This window comes from Labeo rohita, chromosome 2 (genome assembly GCF_022985175.1).
Source record: "Labeo rohita strain BAU-BD-2019 chromosome 2, IGBB_LRoh.1.0, whole genome shotgun sequence".
Taxonomy (NCBI): domain Eukaryota; kingdom Metazoa; phylum Chordata; class Actinopteri; order Cypriniformes; family Cyprinidae; genus Labeo; species Labeo rohita.
The window spans coordinates 17385862-17404493 of record NC_066870.1 but is presented as its reverse complement, the minus strand read 5'-3'; the positions used below and the strand labels follow the sequence as shown (position 1 = coordinate 17404493).

Genomic DNA, 18632 nt, shown 5'->3' with positions numbered 1-18632 from the left:
CCATATTATGATTTTGGATTTATTTTGAATAATCACATAGGCCTACTGATTTCACAGCCCTGCATCTTGGAAAAAAGCTAGCTGGCAAAAGAAAAGCCTAATATTACCCAATTTTAAGATGATTTTTTTTCACCAAAAAATAAATAAATAAATAATTTTAATTATATGAATGTATCAACTTTAATGCATCTATCAAAAAAAAGTCAAATTTTAATGACAAAAAAGTTTTAAAAATGTATAATTTAACTTACAACCTGCAAGGGAATGAAAGATATGTTTGTGTGAAGTTTTTTTTACATTAAATGAAGTATTTGAACATAAGTTTATAAATAAGCTTTCTTCACAAAATCTGAATTTTCTGTCACTATTTGTATGTACAAATGTAGCTGGGTCATGTTTGATTTTTTTTGTCACTTGCCATAATTCTAATCTTAAAATCAGGATTAGGCATAAAATAATGTCTTCAAAATCATTCATTCACATGTGAAAATCAGCTGAAAACTGAACAAATAACTGCAAACTGGCTCAGGGGAAGACAGAAATCATGTCTTTGAGACAGTTCTTCTGGTAATTATGGAATAATACAAAAATTCCTCAACCTTACAAAATGTTATCAATAGCAAAAATGCTACAAAATGCACTTCATGTTTTATGAGAAAGTGTGATGTGCTAGAGCAAAACAGCATTTAAATAATGAATTAAAGGAGACCTATTATGCCCCTTTTTACAATATGTAACAAGTCTCAGGTGTCCCCAGAATGTGTCTGTGAAGTTTTAGTTCAAAATACCCCACAAATCAATCTGAAAATGTCTATTATGAGTGGAAGCAGAAATTAGCTGTTTTCGTTGCATGTCTCTTTAAATGCAAATGAGCTGCTGCTCTCGCCCCTTTTTCTAGAATAAGACTGCCTTTTCAGCTCATAGCTCAGATACGCCAAACATCTGTTTGGATTTGATTATCATATCTATCGCACTGAAATCATGCATTTTAAACCCATATCAGTTTAACTTCTGATACTGGTTTTTCTGAACACACATATCCAAAGCACACGCACAGAAAGCGGCTGTCACACAACATGTGAGTACTAAACGTCTCGTTTTTTATGTCTTATTGCGCTTAAACCGTCAAATACCCACAAGTTTCTGTTAAAAAACACATATGACTTATAAAAACAGTCGGTTATGTCTGTGATGGTAAACAGCTGGGAAAGAAATCGCATTTAGAAATCAATAAATCCACTGCTTTCTTGTTTACTCCGAGGCTGGGACTCTAAATAGTGTTGTGTGCTCGTCTGTGCAGCCAATAACAGAATGTTTAGCATGCTTTGCTTGAAGTTTTACCATGGCGTTAGAACTAGGAACACCATTATCGCTTGCAAAAACAAAACACAGCGCTGTGGGTGGAGACATGCAGATTTAGGGGTGGTAATATTATAGTAAGATTCCCTTTCTGTCACAGGGGGAGCGAAATCTGAGTGGCTTGTTTTTAACTAAGCTTGAAGAGAAAGGCTTACCAAAACGAAGTTATCGGGTTGTACTTTTTCACATTTTCTAGGTCGATACAGTAGATGCACTGTGGACCTGTCCATAGCACTTAAACATGGAAAAAGTCATATTTTCAGGATATGTCACTTTTAAAATTCTTACCGATTCATCCTCAATCATGGCTGCAGAGTCAAAGAAGTCCGGTCTCAGCTCTGCTCTCTCCCGCCTGTTCCTAGACGGAGGCTGGAGAAAGATAGTGTGATTTACAGTTTCTGTCTGTATTTAATGACATAAGTACTTCGAGATGCTTTAATTTGCTAGCATTATCTGATTACCAGATCAATGACCATGGTGTCCTCGAATTCCTCACTCATGTCTTCCAGCTGTCCTCGCGACGACATCATGACATCCTCAAAGATGGGCTCTGCGTCGTCCTCCATGAGACCACGTCTAGATTAGAGACATCAAAGAAACATTAATTACAGCCTGTTCCACATTTTAAACATCCCACACTTGCTCCTCTGGTTTCTTCACATACACAGTCTGTCGCACTCCTCCGCTACGGGCCTTCATGTAATTCATGGCTGTGCGTTCTTTCCTGTTCACCTCCTCCATCTTCTGCTGTCCAAGCCAGGACATCTGCATCTGAGGACTGACCAAGAGGAAAAAAATATCTTAATTTGTGTTCTGAAGATAAACGAAGGTCTTACAGGTTTGGAACGACTCGACGGTGAGTAATTAGTGACAGAATTGTCATTTTTGTGTGAATCCTTTAAATTAAAATGGACCTGGTGCTTAAGGGTTCACAAACTTTTAGCCACATGGTTTATGATTACTTACTTGTGAACGTAGTCGGATTCAGAGCCGGGCTCAGAATTCTGCTCAGGGAGGTGCTCAGCAGCTTGCCGAGGGTTTTCTCGGAGCACGGTGGAGGTGAGCTGGGGTGTCTGCAGGGCTCCAGGGGTCTGTAGGGTGTCGTTCCTCATCATCCAAGAGCCCTCCACGCTCTCCTCTGCAGAACCACGAGACCACACACAAAACAGCCCATGACTGCTTACTTTTAGCCATCTCAGTCAACTGAACCAACCGACAGGCCTCGCGTCTCCTATCAGTATGACTACATCTACTGGCATCCTCACCCTCGATGCGTTTCTTGTGCAGTGGTGGACGGCCCTTCTTGCTCCGTATGGATCCAGCTTTGCTGCTGCTGCTGCCACTGGTGATGGACATGCGATCTTCATCTCCACCCGTCAGCAGAGAGTTCCTGTAGGAGATGAGCGGCAGCCAGATGTCTTCCCGCCTCTCCATCATCTGCTCAGTCATGAACTTCTCCAGATATGAGTGCCTGAGCCAAAGAGAAAACAGAAAGATATGAACATATTTTTATTTAAATGATACAATTCTCTTAAAATATACAGTTGAAGTCAAAAGTTTATATACACCTTGCAGAATCTGCACAACCTTAATTATTTTACCAAACTAAGAGGGATCATACAAATGCATGATATTTTTTAAGATATTTCACATAAAAGATGTTTACATATAGTCCACAAGAGAAAATAATTGAATTTATAAAAATTACTCAAACTTTACATATACTTGATCCTTAACAGTGTTATTACCTGAATGATACACAGCTGTTTTTTTTTTGTTTAGTGATAGTTGTTCATGAGTCCCTTGTTTGTCCTGAACAGTTAAACTGCCTGCTGTTCTTCAATAAAACCCTTCAGGTCACACAAATTCTTTGGTTTTTTAGCATTTTCATGTGTATTTGAACTCTTTCCAACAATGACTATTATTTTGAGATCCATCATTTCATACGGAGGACAACGGAGAGACTCATATTTTTCATTTAGTACTGCCCTTCAGAAGCTACAGAAAATACAAAGAAGACAAAATAAGTTAGATTTACCCCAATCTTCAAATTCAAAAAGTTTTCACCCCCCCACTTAATGCATTGTTTTTCCTTCTGGAGCATCAGTGAGTGTTTGAACCTTCTGTAATAGTTGCACAAGTCCCTCAGTTGTCCTTAGTGTGAAAATATGGATCTCAAAATCATACAGTCATTGTTGGAAAGAATTCAAATACACAAAAATGCTGAAAAAACAAATATTTTGTGAGACCTGAAGGACTTTTTCTGAAGAACAGCAGGCAGTTTAACTGTTCAGGACAAACAAGGGACTTCAACTGTAATTCTTAAAAAGAATTGAGGTTTGGAGACCTGTAATATACATTTTTAAAAAACTATACATTACAATGCAATCTTCTTAGCTCAGGGGCCAGATTCACAAAACATTCTTGAGAAGAAATTTATTCTTAACTGCCATTTTCTTATTTTCTTTATTTTTTTCTTATTTTCTAACTTAAGAAAAAAAAGAATATTTTGTATTCCCAAAAATTGTTCTTAAAAATATTCTTATCTTTTTCTAAAAATTGTTCTTAAGGCAAAACTTAAGAAGAATTCATATTCTTGAAAAGAATCTTTTTAAAATTCAACGTAAATAACTTCTTAAAGTTAGGATAGCCCCAGACTTAAATCCCAAATAGTAAGAATTATTTAATTAATTTGTTGGGTTATTTCAAATTGTTATATTATAATATAATATAATTGTTATATTTAAGCATTACAACACTATTAGTTACACATAATACATAGGAGGACTATTAATAGGGAGGTGCATGATAATGATAATGTAAACAATAATGTAAACAATCAGTCATGATTAGCCTATGTCAGACTCAGTAGCAACTCTACAAAAATGAGTCAGGTAGGGAGTTTTAATTGAACGTTTTTAATTTTTAAATAAATACCACAATCGTGAAAAAAACCGAGCGCCAGTTAAGCTGGTCACGATGAAAATAGTGCACTTATTGTGATTATTAGGGTAGCCTTATCTGCAAGAAGCGCAAAAAGACGATTGTTGAAGTGAGAGTTTATCAGTGCGTCTTGCCATCCTCAGCCATGTATTCACTAAAAGAAAAAAATTAAGATGTTCTTAAGAACATATTTGAGAACTTTTTTTCAAGAAATTTCTTAACTTATTTCTTAAGAAGATTTTCGTGAATCCGGCCCCAGGTTCTCAAAGGGTCCATCTAATGAAAAGACGTTTTGCTCAGTGGAAGTCAAGCATGTGAGCCTAAAAACATTAAACCAACCTTTGGTAATTAACAAAATTAACATTAAACAAAGTTCTCTTCAGACTAACTTACACTGTTTTCTTGTCTTGGCGGAGAAGCTTTGAGGAAAATTCACAGAGAACTTCCAGGAAGGCCAGATTTGGAGGAGGATACTCTGGCCCTTTAGGATTCTGATATTTGAAGGCGAACTCAATCCCATCTCTGAACACAGCAAAAATATTTGTGTTAGGTAGAATAAAGCAGAGTTAAGTAATAATTCAAATATTAAAGAGAAGTTACTTGTGCAGTGTGGCTACAGCCTCTCTGGTTTTGATCTGGTCCAAGCCAAAGGTGAGGGCAAAGCGACGGGCCAACTCCTTAATGCCGCTCACGTGAGATGAGGTCCTGTCCAAGTTAGGCCCCTGATCCTGGATCAGCTCATTAAACAGCTGAAGAACAAATAACAGGATTATTAAAATGCAAGATCTGAAATGATAATGTGGATATCATGTTATCATCCCTCAAAATGGAGGCTGTCATCTCACCTGCTGTAAACTCAGGATGAGTGTCTTGGCACACAGTATCTTGTCTGTCTGTCTGGTCTTGCTTAGAGTCTCCTTGATGATGTCTCCATAATCATTGTAGTACTACACATGGTTTACAATAAGAAGTTCAGCAGTGTGATAAAAATGCAAGAACTAACCTAGAATGTCACCCAAGATGTTCATGTCTTTCATTCTACAAACTTAAGGTTTTTGAGGAAAACATTCCAGGATTTTTTTCCATATAGCAGACTTCAATGGCGATCAACAGGTTGAAGGTCCAAATTGCAGTTTCAAAGTAGCTTTAAAGGGCTGCATATATATTTTTATTTACCAAATTACCAATTCTGTCACTAGATAAGATCCTTATTCCACAGCTGGGATCGTGTAGAGCCCTTTGAAGCTGCATTTAAACTGCAATTTGGATCTTCAACCTGTTGATCCCCATTGAAGTTCGCTATACAGAGAAAAATCTTGAAATGTTTTCCTCAAAAACCTTAATTTTCTTTTGACTGAAGAAAGACATGAACATTTTGGATGACATGGAGGGGAGTAAATTATCAGGAAATTTTAATTCTGGAATGAACTAATCCTTTAAGTGCTTAAATCATATTATCTGATTTCAAATGTAGTTTGGAAACAACAGATCTCTGCTGTTTAGGTGATAAGTGGTTTTCTTACCTTCATGTAGTGTTTGAAGATGTCTGCAGCAGCTGGCATGTCTATTATATCATAAATGATGAGCTTGCTGAAGGCAGCTAGAAGGTTTCTCCTCTTGTGTAAGGCCTCAATCTTGTTAGCTTCATCCTCCTCATCACCCTCTGAGTAGCAAACATGAAAACACTTTAACTACACTGCAGCACTTCAGAACATTATTAAAAAACTGTCTGAGTATCTAATGGATTTTGAGACCCCATTGGGTCTGTTTCACTAAATAGGTCAGTTGAGGTCAAAAGTTTACATACACCTTGCAGAATCTGCAAAATGTCAATATTTTACCAAAATAAGAGGGATCATAGAAAATGGATGTTATTTTTTATTTAGTAGTGACCTGAATAAGATATTTCACAAAAAAAGAGAAAGTAATAGTTACCCCGTTAATGCAAATTATCCTGTTCTACACAAAAATGCTGAAAAACCAAAGAATCTGTGGGACCTGAAGGATTTTTCTGAAGAACAGCAGGCAGTTTAACTGTTCAGGACAAACAAGGGATTCATGAACAACTATCGCTAAATAAAACACACAGCTGTGGATCATTCAGGTAACAACACAGTATTAAGAATGAGGATGTAAACTTTTGAATGGGGTCGTTTTTAAAAATTCTAAGAGTTTTCTCTTGTGTTTTCTCTTGTGGACTACATGTAAACATCTTTTGTTATGAAGGAAAGCTCAGTACTAAAAATATAACATGCATTTTGTATGATCTCTCTTATTTTGGTAAAATGATTAACATTTTGCATATTCTCTAACATTTAGACCTCAACTGTATATGCACAAATTCGTATTCAAATAGATTTTTTTCTATTATTCAGCCAGAACTGTATTTATACTTTTAATACTGTTAATGACAGATTATTTAAAATAAGAAGTATTACTTTGTAACATTTTTTTCTTCATATTTACAATGTAATTAATATTCTCTCTAGACTCACCTATGCTCTGATTCTCATCATCCTGGTCTATAAACACATGGTCTAGGATGAAGTTAAGCAGCTCGTTCTGTAGGGTGCTGTCTGGGTTGAAGACCAGAGGTTGCAAACCCTCTCTGGACCCTGTGGTGAGCTGGTGACTGAAGATCATCAGCAGGTCACATAGCAGCATGAATGCCTGAAGGAACAGATGGGAAGGTGAAACAATCATAGTATGAATGACTCTTGCACTGGCACATCTTTCCTAAATGCAAGGACGAACGAAGGAGCTCACCTGCTCTTTAACCGGCGTGTTGACGTTTGATAAACACTGCTGGCACACAGCTAGAAAAGACTTGACAACCCTCCGTAGTGCTAGAAGATCATCCTGAAATAAAAAAAATGTGTATGTTTTTTAATTGGAAGTTGAAATAATCAGATAATGAACAAGCCTCTTATGTTTTTTCAGTCTAGTCGCATTCATTATAGGATGAGATCACAAATGTAACCCTGGACAACAAAACCAGCCTTAAAGAAGCAGTTCACTTTCAGAACAAGAATGTCCAGATAATTTACTCACCCCCTTGTTATCCAAGATGTTAATGTCTTTCTTTCTTCAGTCGATAAGAAACTATGTTTTTTGAGGAAAACATTTCAGGATTTCTCTCCATATAATGGACTTCAATGGTGGCCCCAAGTTTGAACTTCCAAAATGCAGTTAAAATGCAGCTTCAAATGGCTGTAAACAATCCCAGCCAAAGAAAGAAAGGGCTTATCTAGTAAAACAATTGGTCATTTTCAAAACAAACTGACAATCTATATACTTTTTAACCTCAAACGCTTGTCCTGTCTATGTCTGCGTGAGCTCAGTTTTTTCCAGTTCAAGACAGGGTAGGTCGAAAAACGTTCCCAATTTCAAAATCGTCCCTCATCACTACAGAAGTACCAACCCAGTGTTTACAAAGTGAACATGCGAAAAAGGTCAAACAACCTTTACAAAAAAAGGTAAAACAGCGATGTAGGACGATTTTGAAGTTGAAGAAGAAAAACGAGATGGGAGTTTTTCGACATACCCTAACTGTATTGACCCGGATTACACAGACTACGCATGCGCATGCGCATGGCAGAGATAAGACAAGACAAGCATTTGAGGTTAAAAAGCATAGAAATTGTCAGTTTGTTTAGAAAATAACCGATTGTTTCTCTAGATAAGACCCTTCTACGGCTGGGATCGTTTAGAGCCATTTGAAGCTGCATTTAAACTGCACTTTGGAAGTTCACACTTGGGGGCATCATTGAAGTCCACTATATGGACATAACTCCTGAAACAATTTCTTTACGACTGAAGAAAGAAAGACTTGAACATCTCGGATGACAAAGGGGTGAGTAAATTATCTGTACATTTTTGTTCTGGAAGTGAACTTCTCCTTTAAGTAGCACAGGTGTATTTGTAGCAATAGCCAAAAATACATTGTATGGGTCAAAATGATCGATCAAAAATCATTAGGATGCCAACAATCATTAGGATATTAAGTAAAGATCATGTTCAATTAAGGTATTTTGTAAATTTCGTATCGTAAATACATAAAAACTTAATTTTTAATTAGTAATATGCATTGCTAAGAACTTTAAATTCCAGATATTCAAATAGTTGTATCTCCGCCAAATATTGCCCTATCCTAACAAACCATACATCAATGGATGTATGAATGTATAAATGTATAAATGTATAATGTATAAATCTCAGTTTAAAAAAACTGAACCGTCTGACTGGTTTTGTGGTCCAGAGTCGCAAATGTAATGTAAGGGAAATGCCGAACAGCTGATAATTAAGTGAAACGCTGCAAATTGTATTGCATCAAATCCATCTGCTAAATAAGAAGTTAAAACATTAAATAGATGCCTCAGATACCTTGGAGGGAGCTCCTTCTGTGATCTTCACAAGCTGCCACAGTATGGAGTAATGAGAACACTGAAGAGCCTGTACTGCTATCTACAAAACACAATGAAACACAATCAGTGAGTACCAGGACCTAATATGATCTACATGAAATCAATGATGCAGTGTCAGAGAAGAGAGGAAATTGTTACATAAAGTCATTACTATTGTTTTCTTCCTGTACAAAAAGTATTCTCGTAGCTTCATAAAAATATGGTTGAACCACTGATGCCACATATCAGTACCACTATTTTAACAATGTCCTCACTACCTTTCTATGCCCTGATGTTGCTGTCTATGCAGGGTCAGAAAGCTCTCAGGTTTCATCAAAAATATCTTACTTTGTGTTCTGAAGATGAATGAAGGTCTTATGAGTTTGGAAGGACATGAGGGTGAGCAATTAATGACAAAATTTAATTTTAAAATGAAATGTGACCTAGACGTGTTCTTGATACGCTTCATGAGATTCCCTCATCTTATATCTGAAACAGACGCACCTGCTCTGGCATAGAGCCCTGCTCTATTCCCGTCCTTAGCAACCTGTAGCAGTTCCCAAACAAATCCCATCTGGTCAAGTCATGAGCACTGATGGAGAAGAGAGACAGACACATTGTTTGTTCATTAGCACTCAATGATTCCAAGTTGTCAGTTTGCACAGTGATTTAACAAGACAGCAACATACTTGTGAAAGGCTGTGAGTCTCTTGAGCGTGGAGAGAACACTGTAGATGTCATCGTCATCCGCCTCTTCGCCCTATTAATGAGGAAGACATTCAGAAAAGTTTGATCAGTGAGCCTTGCATGATTATATGAATCGTTCACAACTGCTCACAAATGACATTAGGCTTATTAAAGGAGAAGTCCACTTCTAAAACAAAGATTCACATATAATGTACTCACCCCCTTGTCATCCAAGATGTTCATGTCTTTCTTTCTTCAGTCGTAAAGAAATTATGTTTTTTTGAGGAAACATTTCATGATTTTTCCTCATATAATGGACTGATATGGTGCCCCGAGTTTGAACTTCCAAAATGCAGTATAAATGCGGCTTCAAACGATCCCAGTCGAGAAAGAAGGGTCTTATCTAGCGAAACGATCGGTTATTTTCATTTAAAAAATACCGTTTAAATACTTTTTATTGTCAAACGCTTGTCTTGCCTTTCTCTGCCTGATCTCTGTGTCTTCTGGCTCAAGACAATTAGGATATGTCAAAAAAACTCAGATCGTATTTTCTCCCTCAACTTCAAAAATCATTTCAAAAATCATCCTTCATCGTTGCAGAAGTACCGATCTAGTCTTTGCAAAGTGAACATGCAAAGAAGATCAAACACCCTTAACAAAAAAGCTAAAACAGTGATATAGGAACGATTTTGAAGTTGAGGGAGAACATGACATTTTTTGACATACCCTAACTGTCACGAACTGGAAAAAAACAGTCCAGGCAGAGTAAGACGAGATGAGGGTTTGAGATTAAAAAGTATATAAATTGTATTATTTTTATGAAAATAACAGATCGTTACTCTAGATAAGACCCTTTTTCCTCGGCTGGGATCATTTACAACCACTTTTGGGATCGTTTGAAGCTGCATTTAAACTGCGTTTTGGAAGTTCAAACTCGGGGCACCATAGCAGTCCATTACATGGAAAAAAATGCTGAAATGTTTTCCTCAAAAAACAATTTTTTTACAACTGAAGAAAACAAAGACATGAACATCTTGGATGACAAGGGGGTGAGTACATTATATGCGAATCTGTTTTGGAAGTGGACTCCTTTAAACAATGACAACTGTCAATTTTGGGATGAATTTTTCCTTTAATTTTTTTAAAAAGCCATCTCCTCTTTGTTGTAATTGATTTGATACTTTAACAAACAATCTCTCTAAATCTGTCCGTCACCTCCACAGAGCCCTCACCGCCTGCAGCAGCTCCTCCACCGAGTGGTTGAAGCGGTCGGCTAGTTCATCGATGAGCTGACTGCGGCCGATGTCCACGCGGTTCATGATGGTGTACTCCTCGCTGCACAGGATGCTGTAGGTTTTACTGCAGGCCTCCAGCACCTCCGTGTCCGTGTGCTTCTCAACCACTAACTTGATCTGCTTAAGCAAGGCTTCCAAGTGCTGGAACATTCAAATTTAGTCTATAAGCTAACGTTTAGCATTTATGCACCTTATTTTCACTTAAGAGTGGGCGTGGCCATTTGTACATTTTATGGGTGTGGCTTCCAGTCTCATCCACGTCCAGCTATTTTTAGCTGTACAAAACAGCTTGTTTTACTGTTTGATATTGCAAATTGTCTTACTATATTATTTTAATGTATTATCTTAATTATGAACACACTTGTTTGTAGTGCAAACAGTTTTACCATGAACCGGAAGTCTCGTCCATAAGCTTACTTCCACATTGAAGAATAAGGTGGATACTAGAGATCCACCTGGAGAAACTGCTTACCTTCTCCATCCTTCCAGCACTGTACACATCCAGGTCGAAGTACTGTGGGATCTGTAGGAGGTTGGCTACTTTCTCTGCATCTGTCTGGTACTGTATGCGGAAAACAGGTTTATTAGCATATGTCTGACTGGTTTATGATATATGCGAGCTTGAAACGCAACACGTTAATCTTACTTTTGAGAGTAGCATGGGAAGAGCCATGATGAAGTGCTCTGTTAATTTGTTTTTGTCATCAATCTGCGTCTTCCTTTCCTTTGCTGTCAAGACCTGCACGACAAGATAAAGTCAGCTAAGTATTGATGAACAAAAAGATGTTTTATTATACAGAGATACAGATATTTTTAGCCATAAAATGAAGCTTGTCAAGTAAAGGTTGTACCCTTTTCCCGGTCCCTCTCCCTACAGGCGGATGGGCCTCAGCAGCCTGACGAATGGTACAGACAGTCAGCTCGATCAGAGCACTCTCCTGCCTGTCTGACAACACTGAAGACAAACAGAGTCAGAGAGAAAGAGATAAGCTAGATGCATATATTTAGCCATTTAGGAGATGTTTTTATGAATTCACTTAATTAGACAAGCGTTTTGACTGATTATTAAAATTTAATTAAACCGTTAAAATCGAATCCAGAAAAAATGAAATGAAAACACAGAATTTGGTAAATATTAAATGGAATTTGAGAACAAAAGAAAGAACTGTACTTCACAGTGCCTTTGTTAAATTAATAAAATAAAGTAAAATAAAAAATATTCAATATTTTATTCAAAAATATTAAAAACTGGATATTGTTTAAAGGATGTTAAACAATGTTCTAATTTGTCATCAAATGATTCATGTTTTAAAGATGCCTAAAAAGATTTTTTGGTAAACATTATTATATAAATACATATAATATACAATATATATTATTAAATAAATATATACAAATATTGTTACGCTGAATGAGATTTTAGTGTCTATCCTCTTCATTATTTTTTGTTCAGAAAAATATAAAGTTAAACAGGATGCATTCTAATGTATTGGGAAAAAACTATAGTATTAATATTTATGGAATTGTAAAATAAAAAGTATTAAATAATAATAAATAAATAAATAAATTATTCGTATTTAAATTATATCAATTAAACAAACCAATAAATATATAAACTACAGTATTATAATAAAAAAGTAATAAATATTAATAATGTTTCATTATTATTGTTATCACCTTTTTATTTGTTTAAATAGTCAAAAAACAAAGAAATATATAAACTACAGTATTAATATTAATTTAATTGTAAAAGAAGTATTACATAATATTAATAATAATAATTTATATTAATATTTAAATATTTATTTTTAATTCAATTATAAAAATTGAAAAAAAAGAAATATAAACTATAGTATATTTATTAAATTCTGAAAGTATTAAATATTATTATTATTATTGCTAATGTATTTGTATTTTTTAATTAAATTATAAAAATTAAACAAACAAAAAACTTATGAACTATATTATTAATAGATACTGAATTGTAAAAGAAAATGTATTAAACAATAATAATTATTTATTATTATTACTATTATTAAAATATTTGTATTTAATTAAAATATAAAAATTTAACAAATAAGAAATATATAAACCACAACAATATCAATAATAACAATAATATAAAAGTATTTGCATTTAATTAAATGATAAAAATTAAACAAACCAATAAAGAAATATCTAAACTATAGTAATAATATGCACTGAATTTTAAACAAAAAGGTATGAAATAATACTAACAAATAATAATAACAAATAATAATAATAATAAAATATTTGTATTTAATTAAATTATAAAAATTAAACAAACCAAAACAAAAATAAGAGAAAAAATTTATTTTATAGGGCCCTTGTTACATTTTTAATAAACTGTTCCTAAATTGTATAAGTTTTATTATTTCAATTAATTAGCATGATTTTTGATTACTAAAATACTATTTTATCCATGAAAATGGAGTCCAGAAATATTAAAATAGGAAAAGAAGGTATCCAGAAGAATTAAAATGGGAAAAAAAAACGGAGTTTGTAAAAAAAATAAAACACAGGGCCCTAAAAACACAGTTTTTGACCTTCGTAAAACTAGCCCCAGTCTCCCTTGTGCTTTCTATCTATTATAATCTACTACAGTCAGCAGCGAAACCCTTCTCAGGATGTCCGTACCCTCTTCGCCCTGTACTGGTTCCTCCAGCAGCAGTTCGGTCATACACTCCCAATCCTTCAGTAGCTCCTGAGAGCTCTCCCACAAACTGTCCACTAGATAAGCAGCATGTTCATGCAGCTGGAAAAACACAAAAACACTGTTACCTCTGACACAAACAAAAGATTCAGACCAATAACAATGAAACTAACTGAATTCTAATGCCACCTCAGGAGACAAATATTGTGTTATCCAATCATTATTCTCAATAAGCACCTCATCATCAGTTAAGGCGTTACCTCGCTCTCCAGAAAGAAGAGCACCAGCATGCGAATGAGGTTTCCATTTGGGCTGCTCCTGCCTCTGCGTTTGGCCAGAGCTTCCTCCGCCTGAGGATCATGTCTGCTGAACAACCTACACATGACAGAGTTAAAAAAAAAAAAAAAAAAAAAAAAAAAAAATGGACAAGAAAATATAAATAAAATTAATTAAAATGTAATTAAAAAGAAATAAAATAATACTAAAGAGCTAAATATTTAAAAACTGGATGTTATTTCAAGGATGGCTCACTTTCGATGTAGAAACTCCCCAGCAGCCACTGCCACAGGCCTGTGAGCGGAGTACACCAGATGATAGACGTTTTCGCAATCCTCATTAGACAGAGCGTCCTCACTACCCCTGAACAAATGAAGAACATTTGATGGAGGAAAGCATTCAGACTGCATTTACGTTCAGCATCCGATAGCATCTGAGCTTCACTCACTGAAGGATCAGCGTGACCAGTCTGATGGCCTCCACGGCCACGTCGTACTCTTTATCCAGCGTCATAGACACGATACGATCCTGTGAGGAGATTTTATCAACACCAACAAGGGAACACATTCAGAGAATCGTGATACCTTTCCAGAACTGCGTTCTTACCTTGAAACGGTTTGTGAAGAGCTCGAGTTTTGGAAACAGTTCGCGGTTCGTGTAGAGGTTTTGTAAGGCTTTCAAACACTTCAAGCGCACTTCGCCTTGCTGGAAATGAAGGATGCTGATATTAATACGCTGAGAATGAAATATTACAGCGGCAAAAGTGCTGCTTCTGGTGTATGTGGAGATGCCGTACCCGGTCGTGTAAGGTCCAGCCCACGTACTTCAGGTAGCTGTCGTTTAGGAAGGCATCGCTGTACATTTTCATCCACACACCGATCTCCTCTATACAAATCGCTCTGATTTCAGCAATCGCATCCCTGACAGTCACACAGAAGATGAGACCAGACATGCACAGCTATATGCGCGCTATTACTGTGAAGGTATATACAACTTGGATCACCTATAACGATGAACAAAGATTCCTTTGAAGATGGAGTTCATCATGTTTTCGATTTCATCTTGGTTTTCTTGAAGCTGGTGAGAAAGTTTGTTCATGCGAGTAAATGACACGTTCTGAACACGTTTAGATTCTGAGGAAATGTGCAAATTTGTTAAGCTCTGTGCGCCGTATTTCATGCGAGCCTCTACAAATGAATTTTAGACAAGAGTGTCTGGGAATTCATACCTCTTTCCTCCTTTGAAGTAGGAGTTCAAGCTTCTCATTGGCTCTCTTTCCCACCATTTTGTTGCGTTCGGCTTCATACTGTCTCTGTGTGTTGTCCTGGTTAATGCTCAGATTCAGAGCCACGTTCACAAGGGCTGTCATGAGCTTCATGGCTGTGGGCAAAAGTACAGAGTACAGGGATGAAAACTCTTTCCCCCGGTTTCACAGACAAGGCTTAAGACTAGTCCCAGAGTAAAATGTAAATCCAAGCTGTTTCAGCTCAAAGAAACTTGCACTGACTGATCTTAAAATATATCAGTGCCTTTGTTTTCCTTCAAGATGGACACCAGTAATGTTTGTAACATTTATAATGTTTAAACATTTATAAAAAGTTACTTAAATGTCCTAATTGAACTATGGCCTAATCCTGACTTAGTCTAAGCCCTAGGCCATTATTTTTTCTAAAAATATCTCTCTCTACTTCAGCTGTTTCAGGTCACATGCACACTGTTGTTTTTCTGAAATCCTCTATGATAATAATAATAATAATAATAATAATATGTTTTTTATGATTGTTTTTAAATATTTTATGTTTAAATTAAACAAACCCATTAATAAACTTACAAACTATAGTATTAATATTCATGGAATTTTAAAAGAAAAAGTATTAAATAATAATAATAATAATAAACAATTTGTATTTAAACAAACCAATAAAGAAATATATAAACCACAATACTGTTAATAATAATAATAATAATAATAATTATTATTATTATTATTATTAAAGTGTTTGTATTTAATTAAATCATAAAAAATAAACAAACCAATAAAGAAATATATAAACTTCAGTATTAACATGTATTGAATTGTAAAAGAAAAGGTATGAAATAACAATAATAGTAACAATAATAATATTTATTATTATTATTAAAATATTTGCATTTAATTAAATGTAAAAAATTAAACAAACCAATAAAGAAATATATAAACTATAGTATTATTATGTAATTGTAAAAGAATAATTATTAAATAATAATAACAATGAAGTATTTATATTAAATTAAATTATAAAAATTACACAAACCAATAAAGTATATAAAATATACAATTAATATGTGTTAAATTGTAAAAGAAAAGTATTAAATAATAATAACAATAATAATAATAATGTTTTAGAAATAAAAATGTTTGTATTTATTAAAATGTAAAACATTAAACAAACCAGTACAGAAATACATAAACTATAGCATTATTATTATTACAGTGGCTTGCAAAAGTATTCGGCCCCCTTGAACTTTTCCACATTTTGTCACATTACAGCCACAAACATGAATCAATTTTATTGGAATTCCACGTGAAAGACCAATACAAAGTGGTGTACACGTGAGAAGTGGAACGAAAATCATACATGATTCCAAACATTTTTAACAAATAAAAAACTGAAAAGTGGGGTGTGCGTAATTATTCAGCCCCCTGAGTCAATACTTTGTAGAACCACCTTTTGCTGCAATTACAGCTGCCAGTCTTTTAGGGTATGTCTCTACCAGCTTTGCACATCTAGAGACTGAAATTCTTGCCCATTCTTCTTTGCAAAACAGCTCCAGCTCAGTCACATTAGATGGACAGCGTTTGTGAACAGCAGTTTTCAGATCTTGCCACAGATTCTCGATTGGATTTAGATCTGGACTTTGACTGGGCCATTCTAACACATGGATATGTTTTGTTTTAAACCATTCCATTGTTGCCCTGGCTTTATGTTTAGGGTCGTTGTCCTGCTGGAAGGTGAACCTCCGCCCCAGTCTGAAGTCTTTTGCAGACTCCAAGAGGTTTTCTTCCAAGATTGCCCTGTATTTGGCTCCATCCATCTTCCCATCAACTCTGACCAGCTTCCCTGTCCCTGCTGAAGAGAAGCACCCCCAGAGCATGATGCTGCCACCACCATATTTGACAGTGGGGATGGTGTGTTCAGAGTGATGTGCAGTGTTAGTTTTCCGCCACACATAGCGTTTTTGCATTTTGGCCAAAAAGTTCCATTTTGGTCTCATCTGACCAGAGCACCTTCTTCCACATGTTTGCTGTGTCCCCCACATGGCTTGTGGCAAACTGCAAACGGGACTTCTTATGGTTTTCTTTTAACAATGGCTTTCTTCTTGCCACTCTTGCATAAAGGCCAACTTTGTGCAGTGCACGACTAATAGTTGTCCTATGGACAGATTCCCCCACCTGAGCTGTAGATCTCTGCAGCTCGTCCAGAGTCACCATGGGCCTCTTGGCTGCACTTCTGATCAGCGCTCTCCTTGTTCGGCCTGTGAGTTTAGGTGGACGGCCTTGTCTTGGTAGGTTTACAGTTGTGCCATACTCCTTCCATTTCTGAATGATCGCTTGAACAGTGCTCCGTGGGATGTTCAAGGCTTGGGAAATCTTTTTGTAGCCTAAGCCTGCTTTAAATTTCTCTATAACTTTTTTCCTGACCTGTCTGGTGTGTTCTTTGGACTTCATGGTGTTGTTGCTCCCAATATTCTCTTAGACAACCTCTGAGGCCGTCACAGGGCAGCTGTATTTGTACTGACATTAGATTACACACAGGTGCACTCTATTTAGTCATTAGCACTCATCAGGCAATGTCTATGGGCAACTGACTGCACTCAGACCAAAGGGGGCTTAATAATTACGCACACCCCACTTTTCAGTTTTTTATTTGTAAAAAATGTTTGGAATCATGTATGATTTTCGTTCCACTTCTCACGTGTACACCACTTTGTATTGGTCTTTCACGTGGAATTCCAATAAAATTGATTCATGTTTGTGGCTGTAATGTGACAAAATGTGGAAAAGTTCAAGGGGGCCGAATACTTTTGCAAGCCACTGTATTATTAATATTAATATTAATAAGAACAACAACTATAATAATTATTATTAAATTATTTGTATTAATACTAATCTGTAAAATCTGTACCAAAAAAATAAACAAATATTTAATAATAACTATGATTATTAATTTTTTAAGTAATTTAAAAATAACAAATAAAAAATAAAAATAAATGAATTTATTACACAGAACAAATTAAATTTACAATACTAATACTGATGGCAGTCCACAATTCTTTGCTTTTAAAGCACAGAATTTTTTGAACTATTTTGGCTGAAAAACTGAAGGAGATCTTTTTGTTGACCACAAATCTATAAATGTAATTCTCTAGAAAAATTCAGGTTTACCTGCTAAAGTGCTGGTGTGTCTGAAGGCTCGAACCTGTGAGTCCGACAGACCCGTCAGCAGAGAGATGACCGTGTCCATCATGTACTCGTCGTAGATGATGCTGTACTGGCACTGGCGGATCAGGACGCAGATGAACTCACAGAAATTGTAGCGAAACTTCTTCCACAACGGGCCAGAAATGGTCAAAGGGTAATCGCCACTATCCTGCATTAAAACACAAAAATGACCTACACTCAAACTAGAGCTCAAAGGTTCATTTCCTACAAAACGTTCTGTAAATCCATCAGGAAGCATACCTCATCAAACTCCTCTGTCATTTTGCGAATAATTTCCGCATTCTGCATGTTGCGAAACATTTCGATTCTTACAGTGCCTGAAACGAAGATCAGTCAACAATCACTACTATTATAAACACTATATGATTATTATTGATTAATAACACAGACTGACATTTATGAGCATGAAGTATTGATACCTTTACAGCCAGAGCACTGGATGAAGAAGTTGATGAGGTCCAGAAGTGCTAAATCTCTGTCTTGTTTGTATGACTCAATCCAATCATCAACGA

The 18632-nt window shown here is 35.6% G+C and overlaps 1 protein-coding gene across 1 annotated transcript in view; it reads right to left on the bottom strand.

The window, feature by feature from the left end:
- stag1a (stromal antigen 1a) overlaps nt 1-18632 on the bottom strand; it is a 63123-nt gene that overhangs the window by 2952 nt on the left and 41539 nt on the right. The window contains exons 5-33 of the mRNA XM_051130848.1: nt 18540-18632; nt 18361-18437; nt 18064-18268; nt 14866-15017; nt 14641-14714; nt 14434-14557; nt 14244-14342; nt 14086-14165; nt 13893-14000; nt 13622-13736; nt 13346-13463; nt 11539-11642; nt 11334-11426; nt 11160-11249; nt 10625-10828; nt 9395-9465; nt 9210-9297; nt 8686-8766; nt 7069-7161; nt 6798-6972; nt 5826-5965; nt 5148-5249; nt 4903-5051; nt 4696-4824; nt 2625-2830; nt 2326-2497; nt 2024-2137; nt 1821-1935; nt 1648-1728 (exon numbers count right to left, since the gene is read on the bottom strand). The exon at nt 18540-18632 is cut by the window's right edge and continues 4 nt beyond it. Of these exons, the coding sequence (XP_050986805.1) occupies nt 1648-1728; nt 1821-1935; nt 2024-2137; nt 2326-2497; nt 2625-2830; nt 4696-4824; nt 4903-5051; nt 5148-5249; nt 5826-5965; nt 6798-6972; nt 7069-7161; nt 8686-8766; nt 9210-9297; nt 9395-9465; nt 10625-10828; nt 11160-11249; nt 11334-11426; nt 11539-11642; nt 13346-13463; nt 13622-13736; nt 13893-14000; nt 14086-14165; nt 14244-14342; nt 14434-14557; nt 14641-14714; nt 14866-15017; nt 18064-18268; nt 18361-18437; nt 18540-18632 (3452 nt within the window). The remainder of the gene's footprint in view (nt 1-1647; nt 1729-1820; nt 1936-2023; nt 2138-2325; nt 2498-2624; nt 2831-4695; nt 4825-4902; nt 5052-5147; nt 5250-5825; nt 5966-6797; nt 6973-7068; nt 7162-8685; nt 8767-9209; nt 9298-9394; nt 9466-10624; nt 10829-11159; nt 11250-11333; nt 11427-11538; nt 11643-13345; nt 13464-13621; nt 13737-13892; nt 14001-14085; nt 14166-14243; nt 14343-14433; nt 14558-14640; nt 14715-14865; nt 15018-18063; nt 18269-18360; nt 18438-18539) is intronic.